Source organism: Cladosporium halotolerans, assembly GCF_011745625.1.
Source record: "Cladosporium halotolerans strain TM138-S3 chromosome Unknown Sca29, whole genome shotgun sequence".
NCBI lineage: Eukaryota > Fungi > Ascomycota > Dothideomycetes > Cladosporiales > Cladosporiaceae > Cladosporium > Cladosporium halotolerans.
In genome coordinates, this window is record NW_027191480.1 from 172,081 (window position 1) to 190,651 (window position 18,571).

At 55.0% G+C, this 18,571-nt stretch overlaps 7 protein-coding genes across 7 annotated transcripts; 4 read left to right on the plus strand and 3 right to left on the minus strand.

Annotated features, from left to right (window-relative positions):
• Positions 1 to 158: 158 nt before the first annotated feature.
• On the plus strand, positions 159 to 2,125 carry WHR41_08136 (uncharacterized protein; the record flags this gene model as incomplete). Its single annotated transcript, XM_069376740.1, has 2 exons — positions 159 to 660; positions 717 to 2,125. 2 exons carry the CDS (start codon positions 159 to 161, stop codon positions 2,123 to 2,125), a joined length of 1,911 nt encoding a protein of 636 aa, XP_069227166.1.
• Positions 2,126 to 2,363: 238 nt separating this feature from the next.
• Positions 2,364 to 4,662, minus strand: WHR41_08137 (uncharacterized protein). The gene is made up of 3 exons (XM_069376741.1): positions 4,526 to 4,662; positions 2,611 to 4,467; positions 2,364 to 2,543 (listed from the first exon to the last, which is right to left on the minus strand). Exons 1-3 carry the CDS (start codon positions 4,628 to 4,630, stop codon positions 2,499 to 2,501), a joined length of 2,007 nt encoding a protein of 668 aa, XP_069227167.1. The 5' UTR covers positions 4,631 to 4,662; the 3' UTR covers positions 2,364 to 2,498.
• A 155-nt stretch (positions 4,663 to 4,817) lies between these two features.
• Positions 4,818 to 7,011, minus strand: WHR41_08138 (uncharacterized protein). The gene is made up of 2 exons (XM_069376742.1): positions 6,632 to 7,011; positions 4,818 to 6,584 (listed from the first exon to the last, which is right to left on the minus strand). Exons 1-2 carry the CDS (start codon positions 6,667 to 6,669, stop codon positions 5,078 to 5,080), a joined length of 1,545 nt encoding a protein of 514 aa, XP_069227164.1. The 5' UTR covers positions 6,670 to 7,011; the 3' UTR covers positions 4,818 to 5,077.
• A 360-nt stretch (positions 7,012 to 7,371) lies between these two features.
• Positions 7,372 to 8,145, plus strand: WHR41_08139 (mitochondrial 37S ribosomal uS8m domain-containing protein; the record flags this gene model as incomplete). The annotated part of the gene is made up of 1 exon (XM_069376743.1): positions 7,372 to 8,145. One exon carries the CDS (start codon positions 7,372 to 7,374, stop codon positions 8,143 to 8,145), a length of 774 nt encoding a protein of 257 aa, XP_069227165.1.
• Positions 8,146 to 11,882: 3,737 nt separating this feature from the next.
• On the minus strand, positions 11,883 to 14,345 carry WHR41_08140 (uncharacterized protein). The gene is made up of 3 exons (XM_069376744.1): positions 14,148 to 14,345; positions 12,360 to 14,093; positions 11,883 to 12,306 (listed from the first exon to the last, which is right to left on the minus strand). The coding sequence occupies exons 1-3, from the start codon at positions 14,235 to 14,237 to the stop codon at positions 12,031 to 12,033; spliced, it is 2,100 nt and encodes a 699-aa protein (XP_069227175.1). The 5' UTR covers positions 14,238 to 14,345; the 3' UTR covers positions 11,883 to 12,030.
• Positions 14,346 to 14,551: 206 nt separating this feature from the next.
• WHR41_08141 (uncharacterized protein) lies at positions 14,552 to 15,355 on the plus strand (the record flags this gene model as incomplete). Its single annotated transcript, XM_069376745.1, has 1 exon — positions 14,552 to 15,355. One exon carries the CDS (start codon positions 14,552 to 14,554, stop codon positions 15,353 to 15,355), a length of 804 nt encoding a protein of 267 aa, XP_069227194.1.
• A 561-nt stretch (positions 15,356 to 15,916) lies between these two features.
• On the plus strand, positions 15,917 to 18,512 carry WHR41_08142 (uncharacterized protein; the record flags this gene model as incomplete). Its single annotated transcript, XM_069376746.1, has 2 exons — positions 15,917 to 16,079; positions 16,139 to 18,512. 2 exons carry the CDS (start codon positions 15,917 to 15,919, stop codon positions 18,292 to 18,294), a joined length of 2,319 nt encoding a protein of 772 aa, XP_069227193.1. The 3' UTR covers positions 18,295 to 18,512.
• Positions 18,513 to 18,571: the final 59 nt, after the last annotated feature.

Sequence of the window (18,571 nt, forward strand, 5' to 3'; positions counted from 1 at the left end):
CCCTCTTCATCCACCACTCCCTGACGCGCTCTTCCTCGTTTGCCTTCCAAAACTGCAGAGCAATCATCATTACCTGGCGGCGCGTTTCAACCCACATCATTCGCCAATCTGACCCGCCGAAACATACTTGACCAAGTTATCTCACTACAGCAGCCGCTATGGGGCGCCTGGCGGGTTTGCCAGAAGAACTCATCTCCAACATCGCGTGCAAGCTTGGGAGCGACGACAAATGCGCTCTTCGCTTGACGTGCCGTGCGCTCGAGGAGAAATCGCACCATGAGTTTGCGACCGAACACTTCTCTGCCAAATGCGTTCACTTCACCACCGACAGCCTGAAGTCGCTCGTCGATATCTCGCACTCGAGGCTTTGCAAGTATGTCAGGAAGGTCTACATCATCACCGCTCTATTTGCAGAATCGACGAATGTCTGCTCTAACCATCCTTCCGCTCACTGGCATCCTTCCACGCGCGAGAAAGAGGCCTACAAGTTCTACGTTCAGGATCAGGTTGACCTTTGCCGGTCCAAGAACGACGAGGAGATGCTCAAGGAGGCTTTCATGTCGTTGCATTCGCTAGAGGCTCTTATCCTGATCGATAGCGAGCTCTCACTTCCGCACGATGTCGACTATCGAGGCAGCAATAAAGTGAAGCGTCTGACAGGCATGTATCCATTGTGAAATGACCTGATAGTCCATCGCTAACGTGAACTCTTATAGGCAACAAACCTATCGGTGGCCTTGACTGCAGTGAAAGATCTAAGCTTCAGGGCTTCCGCGACCACCTTGAACACATTTGCACGACAATGCTGAGCGCTCTTGCTGGCGCTGGCGCTGAACAGTCTCTACCTCTCCGCAGCTTGAAGACCAAGTGCATGACTAGCAGAAGCTTTTTAAACCCAGCACGTTTCACTCTGCCCAAGTCTGCTCTCCGGGGGCTGCGAAGCGTCGCAAAAAATGTCACACGTCTTCAGCTTCAGTTCAGGACCCCGGAAGCCGGCGCTCGCCATCGCGACGCCCTATTCACCTTTGCAGCCTGCTTCTCCAACCTCAAAGATCTCGCCCTGGAATTCGACTACATGCAGCGGAGCGGATTTATCTATCAGCGGCTCACCAAGCGGATGGACTTTTCCCACCTCGAATCGCTCAGCCTGAAGCGCCTCTCGACCAGTGCATCGCTACTGATCGACATGGTGCTTCGCGCGGAGAATGTACAGGAGTTGAGATTGGATTCCATCAATATCAGTGAGGGAAGCTGGCCAAGCGTGCTGAAAGCTCTTGCCACGCTCGAGCATCTGGAGCATCTGCATCTCATGTATCTCACCGAGGCGGGAAACAAGAGTTTCTTCCTCAAGCAAAGCGAGCTCATTGACGAACCTCCTCACCACGGGTTCATGGACTACCCAGTAGATGCCCTGTACGACGACTGGACGGACGAAGACGAAGAAGACGATGACGACAGCGACGACGACCTCCCGGACCTACACCCAGTAGACGACGACACTCTACCGGAGTCCGAAGCTGGATACAGCACCGAAGCAGTGACTTCCCAAGCTGGCGAGCCGAGCAACGCCATTTCTAGCACTCCGCAAGACACGGACCAAACCCGCCGCGAAACCGAGAACCTCCCAGACTACATCCCGCCCAACACCACCGTCGAGGAGTTTAACGGCGAGCGCGGCTTCTACATCTGCGTCGAAGGCCACGACTTGATCGCCAGGCGCCTCAAGACCTTCGCCGAGCAGTACAATGTCGGCGATAGCGCGAGCGAGCCCAACCACATCGGTAACGCGGCCTTGGCCGCGCTGCACGGCATGGTCGCCGTTCCTCAGGGGCCCGCGATGAACGCCCTCATTAACGCCATGGGAGGCCCACTGGGAGCGGGTCCGGTTCAGCACAACCATGCGCCTGCGCCTGTGCCTGCTCCTGCGCAGTCTGCAAATACTCCGACGACGACCGGTGCGGGCGGTATCAACATCCCAAGCACTAACGCTGGGAATGGTAGTGCTGCGCCCACTTTGACTGCCGGTGGTGCTTCCTCTGCCACGGCAGCCTCGGTTGGCATGACCGACGCATCGGCCAGCAACGACATGGGCTGGGAGATCGACTACGGAGACTGGGATGAATGAGAGCGACGCTCTGAATGATGGCACTGACGAGGCGCGGAACGAGAAGAGAACCTTGCTGAGGTTCGATACTGGCTGGTAGTCGATGACTTTCACGAAGCATGATTAATGTTAGCATGAGCACTAGCTTGAGATACCCAAACCAAAAATGCGAGCATGTTTAATTTCACTCCCTTTCCATCTATAGTAGGGTCGACCCTAGAGCAGCCTCGACTAGAAATTGCAAGAAAACATGAGGCAGTGACATTGAACACAACTTTTCCTCTGCTATACACATCCGCGAGCCGATCGGGCCCTGGGGAAAAGTAGTCTAGAATATGTTTACACAGCTGACAAAGGACACACCCTGCTTCCGACCACCAGTGCTCTATCGAATCTACCGGACAGACAGACTCTGCAGACGGGCCTCGGCGGCGATCACCTGTGGAGATATTGTCAGTAAATTGCACTGGAGTTCTTGTTGAGCCTGGATCATGGGGAACACTCACATCAACAGCCTGCCTGACCTCCAAAACCCTCCTAGTCTCCGCGACCCAATCGCGGCTGAGCACGCCGGCCCAGCCCTTGAGGCCGTTCATCTCACGAGCCGCGCTCTCCAGATCACCCTCCTCGAGCAGGACTTCCGTCCTGGCGAGAGTGGCTTCCACGTCGTCACCGTTGGGAAGACCGCGCTCGCCCTTCTTGGTGAACATCATTTTGCTCAGAACCGCGCTGGCAGCGTGCGAGGCAATACCGGCGTCCTCGGGCAGGAGCGAAGCCTTGCGGACCTCAGAAGCGACGCGACGGAAACGGTCAATCAGATTGGCAGGGCTGGGGATGCCGCGCTGGTAAGCGGCGGGGTTGATCGAGGCGATGGCGGCATTGACGACCTCGTTGCCCTTGCTGACTTCCTTCAGGGCGACGAGCTCGTTCAGGAAAGGCGTTGGGTGCTCGGAGTGAAGGACGGCGTTGCGGACTGACTCAAGGGCGACGTGGAGGTGCTGGGTGGCCAAGTTGGCGTCGACGACCTCGGTCCAGTCGCTGGAGAGCTTCTCGAGCTCGGCGACGGATGCAGAGAGCTCGTCGAGCTTGGAGAGACGACCGTCGCGCTCCTCCTCAACCTTAGCCTTGACGGCGCCAGTGAAGTTCTTCTGCAGGCTGATCTCCTGCTCAAGAAGGGCGTTCTTGTTCTTCTCCTCGGCGACGCGGCGCGCGGCCTCGAGCTCAGCAGCAAGGCGCTGGCTGTACGAGATGCTGAGTCTTTCGCGCTCAGTCTCGTATTCATCGCGCCACCTGCTCTCGGTCTCGCGCATCTCCTGCTCCAGACGGCGCACAAGCTCCTTGGCCGCGCCATCGAACTCGGTGTGGGCGTTCTGGATCTGGGTCTGAGCCTCGTGGGTGGTAGTCTCCTTCAGCGTGGAGAGGGCACCGATGATCTTCTCCAGCTCGCTCTTGGCGTTGGAGACAGTAGAGCTCAGCTTGCCAGCCTCAGAGCTTGCGTTGACGGCGGTGATGATGTTGTTGACCATCTTGACCAGGTCCTGGACCACGGGCTCGGTGGCCTGAGCAACGTTGACGTGGTCAATCGTGGAGGATGTCGGCTTGGGCGCAGGAGCAGCCTCCTTCTTAGGGTTGTCCTTCTTCGCGCTCTCGACAGCTTTGACATTCTCCTTCTGGGTGGCCTGCTCAGGGACGCGCTGAGCAACCTCCGGCTGAGGCTTGTTCTCGCTCTTCGCACCCATGTGACGTCCCTTTGTGCCGAGATCGCTCTCCTCTGAAGCCTTAGCGGTCAGACCGCTGGCCTTGCCAATGGTGACCTTGTTTTCTCCGCGCATCTGAGGCCAGTTCTTGTTCTCGATCGGACGCGAAGGGAAGCGCTTGCGGAACTCGCGCTCCTCAAAGTAAGCCACAGCATCCTCGCCGCCGGGCACGTACTCAGTGAAGAAGTCGTGGAAGTTATCGCTGTTGAGCGCGTAGTAAACGCCACCAGTGTATCCGAGAACCGAAAGCACGACGAGAGTCAAGAGAAAACGGCGGAAACGGCCCTTGGACTTGGGCTTGCCGGTCGGGCCAGTGGCTGCGCTGCCGTGGCCGGTGGGCGGCAGGTTGCCGTGAGAGGGCGAGATTTTCGATGCATTTCCAGAAGGAGGAAGGTTGTTGGCTGCTGCTGCGATCTCTTTCTCGACGGCTGCGTCCGCCTCGGCCGGTGTGGGAGGAACCCTGGGAAGGCCAGCAACCGGGATATCGGGCGTCGCGTTCGCGGTCGGAGGGGGAGAGATGGGGTCCTGCGGTACACCAGCGGTTTGATGGCTCGCGGAACCAGGAAGGACGGTCTTATCGGGCGATCTTGCGTCGGCCAGTGTGCGCTGGGGAGGTTAATGTTAGCGGAGTGAGATAGCCGCGCGTGCGCAAAGGTCGACGTACAATGAGCGGCTGGCGCAGGCGCTGCTGCTGCCATTGGCTCCTGGCGGATCTCTGGAGGCCCTGCTCAGAGGCTCTGGCGCCGCGAGCAATGGCTAGTCGCAGCATGGTGTGTTGCTGTGCGGAGGTGCTGGTCGCGTGGTAAAAGCTACTTTCAATGAAGTTGCCCGCCAGCGTTCCTGAACAGCCATCGGCCGGCAATGGCCCGGGCGTTCCCGAGATCGTCCGCTGTCGAGAGCTGTTTTGCTGAGCCTCACGTCATTTGTTGAACGCGAAGTTGGGGCGAACATCAGCATAGAATTTCTACTGTGGCGTGCATTGATATATCTAAGGACGGCTCAAACTACGATTAGTCTGTCTGAACTCCGGCGAGCAGCGTCCAGGTGATGTACGGAAAGAACAATCATCGGACTTCTACAGTTTTCTTCACCCACCACAGTTGTATCTGCTATGAGAGACTTGTGCCATCCTAACCCGAGGTATTCATTCATTCATGTTGCATCATATAATTCGTCTTCTTGTCGAGACGTCATCCAGACGGCCTAACCAACGGAACTACCATTTGCTGTCCAACTTCTTCAAGAACCTCCCAACTCCTTTCTCGACCTTATCCACCCTCTCATTGACTTTGTACTTTCCACTGAAAGAATCATGGCGCTGCTCTTGCTGTGCCTGAGGCCGTTTATTCTTGTCCGCCAGCTGCGCGTTGTTCTCAGCCTCCGTCGGTCTGTACAGCTGGTTGTGGACATCCCCGCCGTATCCACCGTGAGGTGTGTAAGCTCCTGGCTGCGCCTGCTGTGCTTGGTTGTATGAGTAGTTGCTGTATCCGGCGATCTGCGCGGCTTGCTGTTGAGACGACGCAGGTGGTGGTGGGAGTCCGGGAGATTGGAGTGGCGTATGGTTGTTGTAGGAAGGAGGCGCGGAGGGGGTGGGGGGCTGCTGTTGGTTCGGGAAACCAGGAGACTGAGGTCCGAATGAGGCGAATTGCTGGACTGGGTGACCATATGATGACTGACGTTGGAAAGACGTTTGCGACGGCGGTGGAGAGGAGGGGTGTACAGTCTGGCTTGTCGGTGGCAGACCAAACGAGGGCGTGTAAGGCGCTGGCGAGTGTGCCGTCTGAGCTGGCGGCGGAGGTGGAGGGGGAAAGGACCCTGATTGCCCGTTCTGCATGCCGCCCAGCGGCGAACCGCCTGGTGGTCCAGGGAAGCTCGAGAGCGAGGACTGCCTCTGCTGAGGGGCAGGAGGTCCTGGGAAATAGGATTGCTGCGGGGTGTTCTGCATACTTTGATGAAACCCTTGAGGGACGGAGGCATACTGGGTGATGCCATGGCCATTGGAACCTTGCGCACCATTGACATCATCTGCGGGTGGCGGAGTTTTCTCTCGGTGAGCGATAGGTTCCGGAGCACTCGGCGCTGCAGGGTTGTATGCCATCGGCGCAGGTTGCTGCTGCTGCGGTGGAGGAGATATGGCAACTCCACCAGAGGTCGCAGGCGTCGGCGGACCCGGAAACGATTGTGCGGAAGTGGTGCTCTCTGCTCTTGGATGAAAATGTGCACCGATCGCAGTCTTCTCTAACTGCTGGACCACCGGGCTCATGGAGTCGCGATGCTCAGCCAAATTCGACTGAGATGATGCGGGTGCACCCCGGATGTCTAGTCTCTCTGCAGGCATGACACTGTGCATATGCTTCAAGAATGTTGCGGCATCTTTCTCAGTCCAGAGATATAGGTCAATTGTGTGGATCCTGTAGACGTATCTCTGCTCGTTACGCTCGTCGTACGTACTCAAGTGCCACTCTTCCCTGCTGGTAATCAGAGAAGCATCCAGAGTGAGAGTGAATAAGGTTGGATGCTTGTACGAATATTGCAAGCTTTTGACCGCAGCCAGATACCCATGGAAGGCATCTTGATCCGGTGTCCCAGCGTGGTTCGCTATTTCGAGCTTCGCACGGTGCTCGGTGGGATTGTGGAAGACATATGCGTAGCTGCATCTTGACAACCGATGATGCACTGGCTTTGAAGACGGTTCGTTGAAGTAGTAGTGAACATCCGCGAAGCTACTCTTCATCAGTAAATTACGCCTCAAACTGCTTGATAGTCATACAGCGTAGTCAAGAGGTTCTCGCCCGGGGCGGCGGGCATTTCGCAGTGGTGGTGCCTTGCAGTCAGACTCTTGTAGGCACAACTGGTCTCGTGGCATAGATCGATTCGGCGATAGTAAGCGCGTCGCGTGCAACCTCAATGACGGCCTTTGCGTACTCTCTGCTTATATAGCAAGCTGCCAGAGTAACCAATTGGAGCGATGCGATTCTCACAGTGAACTCGGCCAGCAGGAGGAAAAGTAGCAGCATGGAGTGTAGACTTGAGGACGGGTTGAAATACCTACCATAATGCCGTCTCTCGGCGGAGCGCGAGCTCGGCCAGGCATGTGCGAGTGCGACCTGTCAGCCGCGCGACTATGTTTGAGTTGCAGCGCTTACAAGACCAATCAGCTGCGGAGAGAGACAAGGTGGGGGCGAGTGAGCTGAAGTTGAGATGAAGTGGGCGGCCTCTTTTGGTGCCTCAGGCCACAACTTCCCGGCGTCGTCCGCGGGATATGGCTTGGCTCCTCCGAGGAAAGTTGGGAGACGACGGTACTAGGTAGATCGACCGCATCCGGGGAGAGGCACGTGCGATCGCACTCTTTACCGCACATTGCTTCAGAGAAAGAGTCAGAAAGGGAGCAGCATCTGATCCGCTTTCGAGCAGCCTCCGCGCTACCTTATCCGACAATACGGCAACTGCATACTCCTCGAGGCGCGCAAAAGCCCGGACAAAGGCCATCGCGGCCACTCGACCACCGCCATGTCTCTTGTCAACCTCTCCCACGTCTGCTCACACCTGCAGAATGCATCTCTGGCTCGCCTCGGCTTGACATCAATACCCTACACCCGCATGCACCTCTCGCTATCGCTCCTGCTCCAGAAGCAGGGATTCTTCTCTGACGTTAAGCTTGGAGGCCCATCACCGCCCGCCTCCTGCTTTCCTCCCGGCCTCCGCGATGACAGCAGATACAGCGGCCACCCACATGCACGCTCGGTCGCCGTAGAAAAAGACCGCGAGACCGCGCTCAGCCGGATGGTCATGCAGCGCGCGACACCCGAGCAGCTACTTGCGGAAGGCTTTCACAAGGTGGACGTAGAATGGGCGTCTCTTTACGCTACTAGGACACCTACCCAGTTGCAAGAGGAGGGCGTGCCGGTCGAAGCTATGGGCCTCACCATTGAAAACCAACCTCTCGAACTCGCACCCGAGGAGTTCGCGGACCCTAATGACCTGGACACGGAGGGTGTTGTCACGCAAGCCAACCGCGCGTCAAGGCGGTTATGGCTTGGCTTGAGGTACTGGGATGGCATGCCGGTCTTGCGCAAGGCACAGATGATCTCCAAGCCCACGAAGCGGATATGGCTGAACTCGAAAGAGCTGGGAATCGTTGTTCGCGGAGGGCGCGCGGGAGAAGTCAAGGGCATGAGGCAGATCGGTGAAATGATGGCTGTGAGCACCGACAGAGGTGTTCTGGAGGCTAGGGAATGCGCGGAGCGTAAGATCGGAGGTATGCCCTTGTGTCGCGTGTGGTAAAATAATTCATCTGCATGGGGGGATCTGCACGGGGGATGTTTGAGCATATCGGTCAAGCCGCCCGGCTTTCGGCACGTATGAAGGGGCACGTGTAGCACCAAAGGCGAGATTTTGCCACGCTTCAGCCTTCCTTGGCTTCAGGATAGCGTGGACTGAGGCACGACCTGCTCGGCTTCAATTGGGGGCGCAGAGAAAAGAGGGAGCTCGCGTTCAACGAGGATGCCGGCTTTCCAACATGAGGTACTCATTGTCTGGACGTAACTTGTAGGATAGGTGTGTAAACAACAAAGCTCATCCTGTCGTTGACCGGACCGAGCAGAATATCACTATGAAACTACCTTTCACGGCAAGAAAGCGAATTGCAACTGGCCAGCCACGTTCTCGCTTGTTGTGTGCTAAATCCAAGCAGCTTCCCGATTTCGCTAACCTCCACGCACAGATTGGGCTGGCAAGACTGATTGCAAATGCACGAACCCGACTGCGATTCACGTGCTTGGGCCTCGGTGCAAATGGTTTCGAGGTCCTCGGTCGAATGCGGGCCATGATGCTGGCAATTTTTTGGCCTAAGGACTCCGAGGGCGTAAGCTACATTGGAGGCAGCTGTGCTGATTCAACTTCGGCAGCCGTCCATTGGTAGCCTCAGCTTTGTAGCGGGCTGAGCATAGCGGCTGTGCTAGGAGCGGCCTAGCACTCGCCTGCGTCCATAACCATAAGTTTTCCAGGTTTACCAGCGTTTTTTCTTTCTTCTCTTATTGCGTCCCGGAGCTTCCTGGTTTGAGGTCTGTCTTTCACTGGTGCGGCGTTCCTGTGTCTGAAGGTCATGTTCTGGTCTTGGTTCGGGGACTGGAAGCTGTTGGAGAAACTGGACGTGCATCTCAGCTAATGCACTAGCCCCTGTAAGGAGTACGAATCCTCTTGTGGCGCCATGCCGTTGTCTTTTAGGACAAGCACTAGAGCTTCTTCTTATTCGTTCTTCCTCAGCCACCAAAATGAGCAACTATCCACCGACGAGGCCACGCACCGGCAAAATACCATCGAACAGCAGCCACATGAGGCCTATGATAGCGATTGGAGTTCCGAGCCCCGAGATATTGAAACCACCGCGCGGTCTATTGACTCTGATGGAAGATATCTAAGTCGTGGATACTCCCTTTCTTCAACAGCTGCCGCAAGTGAAAAAGACCTCTCCTACGCCTATGATGATTCTGATCCGTCCGAACTGGAAGTGAGCCCAAATTTGCTGCGCTCGCACCAATCGACTTTGACGAGCGGCACAGGCGAGTGGGTCGATTCCAGTCAACTGCGCCGCCGCTACGATCCAGAGATTACCTTGGGTCCCAAGGCTACGGGAAATGATTTCTCTTTGGACAAGCCCGATGATTTTCTCAAGCATCGCAAGCGACGACTCAATGATCGACAATACATTCCGCGCATACTGAACGGGAGAATTCCATTCTATCCAAACGAAGACATCGAGAAAGGATCTCCCGTTGGTACCGCGCCCCGCTTGACGACAATACCAAATCGAGCTCTTCTCAAGATAGGACTCGCTTTCACCCGCTTTGTGGCTCTATGGAAATTTCTAGGCCTCATTTGCTTGAATACAAACGTCAAACTCGTCGATATTGTATTCCCGGCTCCAGCAGGAGTGAAGCGTGTATGGTGGACATGTAAATGTGGAATCGAGCTGTATGACGACTATCTGGATGATGAGCCGGAACGTGCATCCAAATCCACTTCTTGGTACAAGCACCAGTGGCCTCCAACAGAAGATTCGGATTTCACATCCGACGATGGTGCTTCCGAAGAAACAGTGAGCTTCAAGCTCAGCAAGGCATATGCACGAGCAACCTCCTTGATTGGAAGGAATGAGGATTTACTAAGAACGGTCGATGGAGATCCGCGCAGTTTGGCCTCGGACCCACCAACACTCCCAGCCCAAGTGCATCCAAACCTGAGCTCCAGATACAGTGGCCGCCAAGCTACCGACAGCTGGAAGTCCACAACCAGAGGGCGTCCTGGCTTGTGGGGAAGAGAGTGGACACTCCCACTGTACCGTCAAAAGTCGGAATCATCAGATGTGACAAGCATCGGCGGTGGCAGACGGTGTACGCCAGTGGCGCCTGAGTGGCTGATGCTCTGCGTCCCTTGCCACAAATATGCGAACAAACTCCTCCGCCTCGAGACGTCGGTATCACCCGAGACGGATCAGCAATTCTTCCGGCTGCTCAAAGACCAATACACTCGGTTACGCGGTGGTCTGCGTCGCGTGCTCCGCTTGCGAGCGATGATTGCAATACGCTTCGTCCGATTTGAAGCCTTCCACAACGACCTTGCTGACGTACGCGAGTATGACTGTCTTCCTCCCAAGTCGCAGAAGCATTGTTACAAGTTCCAGCCCTTAGCACCTGGCCAGAAACCTCCGCCGATCGGACAGAACCAGATGATGCATCTGTACGCACATCCTGAAGATGCGAGCGACTGGAGAGATCTGTTTCCCAGAGTGCCGCGAAAGGTCAAAGGACCGTTACCTGCATCTGCCGCGCTCACGCGGAGCAGGCACGAAGGCTATGCAAACCAAGGGTGGGGGCTGTGCTTCGTCGAGGGCATATCTTGGTGGCGCTTTTGTCTGTTTGGCTTTGCCGTGGTGTTGACCAGCATGGTGTTCGGCATAGTGTGGACTGTGGTGCAGGATGACATCCAGGGTGGGTTTGGTGTGGCGAGTTACATGCTTGGTGTGCAGGTGCTTGCGCTAGGGGCATTGCAAATGGTTTATGAGATGTGATGCATTTTGGCCGCATTGATGTCATTCCGCGGTATTACAGGACGCCTTTTGAGTATGTAGTGGGTTTTGTTTATCCTCGCATTCATCTTTTGAAGGGCGCCACGCGGCAGTGCATATTGGTAGGAAAGAGTTTTGATTGTCCCGTGCAATTGCACATGAATCCTAGAAGAAGATCAAGAGGTATGTCACCTCGCGCCTTAGTGGCCATCATCGAGAGAGATGAGTCCTGCTACCGAAGCTCACGGCTTTTCAAGAAAGCTCATCGGCGCCATCATCTTCACCCTCGCCCTTGACGACTGCGTTATCTTCGTTGTCGTTTTCAACCTCTCCATCCATATCGGTCTTTTTATTGTCCTTGCCCTTCCCTTTGGCAGCACGGCCCTTTTTCTTAGATGGGGTCTCCTCAGCTTCATCGTCAATGGCCTCCTCTATTACGAAAATTAGCTGGTCATCCCGACGGGTATATTCGGTAGGCACATACCATCCTTGCGCTTACGTCCAAGAGTCTTTTTGTTCGACTGCGGCGTAGTGGAGGCCTCACTCATGACTTTCTTGAGCGTTCTGCTGAACACGGTGGTGGCGCTAGCCTTGGTGAAACCGCCCAAGGTGGCGAAGCGATCCATGTCGATCTAAGCGTTAACAAGTTGTCAGTGAGAGCAGTATATTATGGACAAAGTATTGATACATACGTCTGGCTTAGACTTGAGAGACTGGAACAATGCGCAGATGATCTCGACGTCGCGCGGAGTGAGGTTGGGGGTGTTGAGAGTGGTCTCTGACATGTTGATAGGTTGTCGGTTTCTGAAGTGGTTGTGCTTTGGTTGAGAGGTGAAGTACCGGAGTATGTCGGACGGTCTGCACGAGATCGTTGTGATGGATGTGAGGAGAGCAGGTTTGATCGGAGAAAGGAGGGCAAAGAGTGTGACCTGAAAGAAATGGCGGAAAACGTGACTCGAGGGGCATTACGCTTGACACGTGATTGCGTCTGTTTCATATTTTCACATGCTGCCAGTTGTACAAGATACTTACACATCATCACCCTTTCCGCCGAAACAACATCGTCAGTTTGACGGCGATCTCTTCACCGGCGGGATCTTGCGCTAGCAAGACCATACGCCGACAACGCCGTCTTTTCGTCCCTCAATCATGTAACCGTCCTTGATTTTGACCCTTTCAACTGCTGCGGGCTTCGGCGCACCCTCCCCGAGATTGAGACCTGGACCACAGTCCCACTGTCTACCTTCGGCCTTGTCGTACACCTTGACCACATCTTCGCCGATGGCGCTCACGATACGTCGCGAGTCGAACATCATGGACGAGACAGGAGAATCATACGCGAAGGCGTCGTGAATGCCACCAGTGCGAAGATCCCATATCTGCAACATGTTAGTTTCGTGAAAACGAAGAAGTTGAAGAAGGACAAACATACCCTGATACTGCGGTCCTGGCTGCCAGTGACAAGGTAGACGTCGTCGAACTGCAATGCAGTGATAGGACCAGTGTGACCGACCAGACTTCGGTGCACCATTCCACTGCGCAAGTCCCACAGTCGAACCATGCCATCAGCTGTACCGCAAGCGAGAGCCGTTTCGAAGACTTGCAGAGCGCCCACAAAGTCCGCCTCAGCAGCAGGGACCCTACCGGCCGTCGGTCGCCACCAACTATCTGCGCCACCATTTCCTGAACCACTACTGTTGTTGGTGGTGGGCTGTGCCGCTGCCCATAATACGTCCAGCGTCTGAACACAGCGTCCCTTTTCCAAGTCCCATTGTCGCAAAGTCTTGTCTGCGCTACCGCTGACAAGTGTATTGCCTCTGAAGTTTAAGGCCGTAACCTCTGCAACGTGCGCGGAAAGAGACAGAACGTGGCAGTCCTGCATTGCGTTGGCTTGCTTTGATGCTTGAGGAGCCTGCTCCTCCTCCTCGGGTATAGGTCCGAACAGGTGTTCGCCAGTCGCAGTGGATTCCTCGTGATCGTCGGATACGGAAGACTTGGATGTAGCGCTCGGGGGAGGTGGTATGTAGTCGGCTTGGCTAAGATCCCAGAGCTTAATCGAAGCGTCCATTGAGCCTGTAGCTACCCAGTTGTCCTCGACCTGTAGACAGCGCACACTGCTCAGATGACCCTCGAGCATTCCCATGCAGCGTCCGGCGCTGAGATCCCATACTCTAACTGTATCATCCAAAGCTGCTGTAACCATCGTTCCAAACGGGGCATCAAAGTCAAGTGCAGTGATCATATCGTTATGCGCCGGTATTTCACGGATTCGAGAGCCAGGTTCCATGTAGTCGTGCAGAACTGGCATTGAGACCTTTCGTGGTGTCCGAGGGGCCTTTTTGCGCTTTGCCTTGGGCGTTTCGCTGCTATTTGCTTTGGGCAACTTGCCGTACACAGATTCTGACATGAATGATTCGTTCATACCGTCAGCTTCGGCAGATCCAGTTCCTTCAGGATCAGTCGCTCCAAGAGTAGGTGTCTTCGCATCCAGTGCAGCAGTATCCTCGAGTTCCTCTTGTATAACCTCTAGTTTTTCGGCCAGATCAACAACCTCCTGTTCCAAATCATGCTCTTCCTGCTCCAGTCCAGCCAGGCGATCTAGCACAACCTTCCTCATGGTGTTCAGGTTTGCGATCTTCGTGTCGATCTCTTTAATCTCGCTTGCGCACATGGTTTTTCTGATTCCCATCATCTCCAGTTTGTGGTCCGACCTGTCTTTCAGCTTCTGGAGCTTCTCCAGCTGCGGCGGGCCCTTTCCTTCCTCTGGCGCATCTAGCAGCTTTTGTCCTTTGGAGCCACGTTTTGAATGCTTCCGTCGCTTGTCGAGCGCATCATCTTCAGGCAAGCTAGCCTTGAAGCCTTCGAACAAGCTGAATGGGCTGGATGTCTCTTTCACGTTTCGTAACAGGTCGTCAGGGATATATGTGATTGCGCGGTGCTCGATCTCGGTGGTATCGAAGTGCGATCGTATAAGCTCGCGCGGGTTGGCCTTTGCGAGACTGAAGACAGATCGCTGGATCGCAGGTTTTCGCAGCGACCTGTGCATGTGGCCTAGCGCAGAGTGGTAGGAATCATGGTGCCCTGAATCGGTCCCTCCGAAGTTCGAGGAGATGAGTTGGCTGGCCGTTGCGTGGACAGTACGGCCAAGAGCCTCCAGTTGACGAGTCTACAACGCATCCATGTCAGCGCTTGCAAGATTCTATCCCACGAGGATACCTACGTTCACAAAGGACTCTTCCTCGTTGTCGAATGCTCTCTGAGGCCGAGATGTCCGTCGAGGAGACGTGCTCCGCCCACGACGGTCTGACATGGCTGCTGAAGAGCGCAAGGCGTGTAGCTTACTGGCTCATACCGAGAATGCGTGCAGAAAGACTCTGAGCAACAGCAGTGAAGCGTGACGACTGGGAGCTGCCTTGTTGATCGCGTGCACCGTCCACCTCGATCACAAGCCCAGCCGTTCCGCCGGCTGGACGCCAAACGTACGCCAAGCCGAGCGTGAACGGTGCGGGAAACAGTCATGGCGCGCCTGAAAGTCAGATAGCAAATAACGTACAATCATTGATTCTATTACATTTGTTGATACGGTCGCAAGTCAATCGCCAATTGTAGACCTTAGTCAGCACCATGGACACTGCAATCGATATCAACGATGCCAGCAAGGCCCTGGATCTGGCACATATCCGCTTCCAATTGATCAGATTAGAGGATACTGTGCTCTTCCACATCATCGAGCGAGTGCAATTCCCGTACAATGGCACTATCTACAAGGCTGGAGCAATCGATATTCCTGGATCAGACCTCAGCTTCTCAGACTGGGTTCTGCGTGAGCAGGAAGTCATGCAATCTAAAATCCGCCGTTACCAGAGCCCTGACGAGTATCCCTTCTTCCCGGACGCTATGCAAACTCCAATTCTTAAGGAGCTGAAGTACCCTAAGATTCTTTGGCCGAATACCGTCAATGTAAACAGCGAATTGAAGCAGCGCTACATCAACGACATTCTCCCCGCCGCCTGCGCCAAGTTTGGACGTGAAGAACGTTCTGACTCACAAGAAAACTACGGAAGTGCTGCGACCGCAGACGTCAACACTCTTCAAGCACTGAGTCGACGCATTCATTTTGGCAAATTTGTCGCCGAGTCAAAGTTCCAATCAAATCCCGAGAAATTCGTCGCTCTTATCAAAGCCAAGGACACGCAAGGCATTGATGATGCCATCACAAATGCGGCTGTCGAGAAGCAGGTACTGGAGAGATTACGGCTGAAGGCCAACACCTATGGCCAAGATCCGAATTTTTGCAGTGAAGGTGGTGTGCCAAAGGTCGATGTTGATGCTGTGGTGGCAATGTACAAGGATCATGTCATCCCGCTTACGAAAGTGGTTGAGGTCGACTACTTGATGGAGAGGCTGAAGGGTACCCAATGGGAATGAGCATTTTGACCAAAAGATAGCTGTTGTTTTCACGTAAAAGGAGATTGAAAAGTTCATGCCGGAATCTCCAAAGGCTACTTGTGGCGTTGTACTAGCTGTTGTGAGGATATCCAGGGTCGAAAGGGTCAGCGGTGGGCCATGAGTACTTGCCACGAGAATATCATGAAGGTAAACATATTTAACAAGAGCGTCTGTACGACACGGAACTCCATGAGTCTATTTCACACGAGCCCCCTAGACCTTGAGCACCAGACGACGTCTCTTGGCCTTACGGCCGGCCGCAGATTGTATTCTGTGACCAAGTTCAAAGGACAAATTTTCTCGGATCAAGCTCGAAAGACTCTGCCTTGAGGATGAGATAGTATTTAGTGGCCTTGGGCAAGGCGTTGCTGCACGTTTCCCGCCACATGTCAATCAATTCGGTGAGCTCTTTGAGCGCGTGACAGCGTGAAGACGCTATTCCGATTCGGGACGTCGCGCGCACGTCCACGCGCTCCTTCTGCCTCGGCGAGATCAACGACACGAGACACCACCACCAAATCAAAGGACCTGCAATGCACGATGCCGCCCCCGATCCTGAACGACTCGGAAGACGAGGACGGCGACGTCTTGTACGATGATCCAAAGGAGAGCAACTCAATCAGTTCAAGTGGCGGCTCGGGGCTGGAGATCTCGAAATTAGATGGAACGCACGACACCATTGATCAAAGCACAGGTTCAACAGGTAATCAGCCTTGATGTATCGCTGGTATTCGCAGCTCCCACCATTGACTTCTCATATAGATCGTCTCCGGCAGCAGATCGAAGACGTTCAGCGACACCTTTGTGGGGACTCGAGCGAGAATGCTCAACCAAATGACCAACAGACGGCTCACGCAGCATCAGACTCCACGAAGCTAGATCGAAACAAACGCAGAAACTCTATTGTCGGCAGACCAGGCCCTATTTCTGACCCTCCCCGAGCTGTGCACCGCAGCAAAACTCTGACGACTTATTCCACTAAAAAGCCCACCTCATCTACCGCGGAGCGCGACCATTTCATTGCTAGATTTGGCGAAGACGCCATTGCTCCCGAAAGCTCTCGATCAATTCGATATTCTGATCACTCTGGTACGCGAAGTTCAAACGGCCTGCCAACTGGATCTATGCAGAACGAGTTCATAAACCACGAGCCTGCTATGTTCAAGGAAAGTGGCAGCACAATTCCTGACAACGAGTCGTCTCACGAGCGGATGGTCGAACAAGCTCTTCGAAGTAAGCCATTGAAGGGCGTTAGCTCACCTGAAATCAAGCTTTTCGACCCGAACGAGATGCCAAAAAGCTCTTCCTTTCCTTGGTCCCCTTCAGAGCAAACGGAATCTGCTCGAAGTAATCGTGCCGGCGATACGAATGGTCAGAAGGTATCGGCCGGAGTTGAAGTAGAAACTGGTAGCCAGGCCGCTATTAATCAGGGCAATATCGCCCACCAGCAGAACGACACTGTCCCGGCTGGCGTTCCTCATCAAGAACAAGCTCCCGAGGAATCAGATCCGCGTCACGAAGTTGGCAGTGTGCATCGATCTAGCCCGACCGTCGAGGTCAACGCGGTCGAGGCTGAAGCACGAGCTTTTGCGGAGCCGGATGCAGTGCCTGCGAGCACGACGCAGAAGGCAGGTCGTGGGTGCAAACGCAAAGTTCAAAATGAGTCGAGCGAGCCTCTGAACTCGGACGACATCGCAGTTGGCCTGCCAAAGGAACGTTACAAGCCGAGGCCAAGCAAACGACGGGCAACTCACAATGTGGACGAAGCTATCGATTACTCCGTGGTTGTAGAGAAGGCAGCGAAGAAAAAGCGCACAAGGACGACAGGAGGCAGCTTTACTTCGGTCGAAGACCCGTTGCAAGGACCGACGACGCAGCGTTCATCTAAGCCAGAGGACGACCAGGAAACGATCACTGTGAAGGCTGCTGCGGCGCACGTCGTGCCGGCTGGTGAAGGGAAACCAGAGACCACTCAGACTCTCCAACAAGATGCTGACCCGCCAAAACCCTCTCCAATCGTCGAAGTGCCTGCAACTAAATCCGAGCAAACGCAAATCCCGAGCAAAGCAACCGGCCAGCCGTCTCAGAACGCCATAGCTGATGAAACCACCTTCGTAAAGCCCGCAGGCAAACTGAGAAAACCAATCTCAAAGTCCAAGCGCAGCTCCACGACCATCTTCGAAGATCACGTAGACTTCACAGGCAAGCAACGATCACCGAGTCTCAGCCAACAGCAAGCTATGAGACAGACCGCTCTCAGGGACGTCAAGAACGAAGTGTCTCCAGCGCAAGCTCGCCGTGGACGTAAAACAATAATAGCCGACGAAGACGACGAGGACGAGTTGGCGCTGGATTCCGAACACAACAGCGAGCAGGCAGAGGCTCCGCCTAAGAAGCGAGGCCGAGGGCGGCCGCGCAAAGACACCTCGAAGACCGAAGCACAGACTGAAGACTCCACTCTTTTCAAGACTGAACCGGAGACCAAAGACGAACCCAACGAGCCCACCATCGAACCCCCCTCCAAAAAGCGCAGAGGCCGGCCTCCAAAATCCGCACCTCCAGCTCCGGCACCCAACACATACACCAACGACACCGCCGAGCCCTCGACCTCCCATCCCGAACCACAGCAAGAAGAAGCCGACACCTCCACGAAACACTCACCCGACGTCCCAGCAACCGAAGACCCTCGCAAACCCCCCACCATTCCAACTCCGTCTCCCGAAAAACAACTCCCAGCTCCATCAACAAAGAACACGCCCGCGCCTCCCTCCCCCACCAAGCCGCCCAAACCCAGCCCGCCGACTCACTCGCCCATCAAGCGCGCCTCGCCGGCGCCGTACAGAGTCGGACTGAGCAGGAAGCGGCAGATCCCGTCGCTGCTGAAAGTTGTGAATCCCAGGCCGCCGAGGAACAACTAGGAGAGGTGGAGAGGATGAAGGAAGGGTGGCGGATGGGGAAAGAGATATGGAAGTGCACCGACGATGGATGGCTGAAACGAAACATGACATGATATGATACCCCCGAACGCTCTCTGTTGCTGTATGCAGATATGTAATTTCTCTAGACTCGCTACCTCCTGCGGGAAGAATGCTAGGTAGCTATGATCGATCGCTTGCTTGCTTGTTGAAGTAACAAATGCTTTGCCCGGCCGTTAAGATGTAATTGGTGACGAAAAGTTCCACGCTTGCTTGCCTC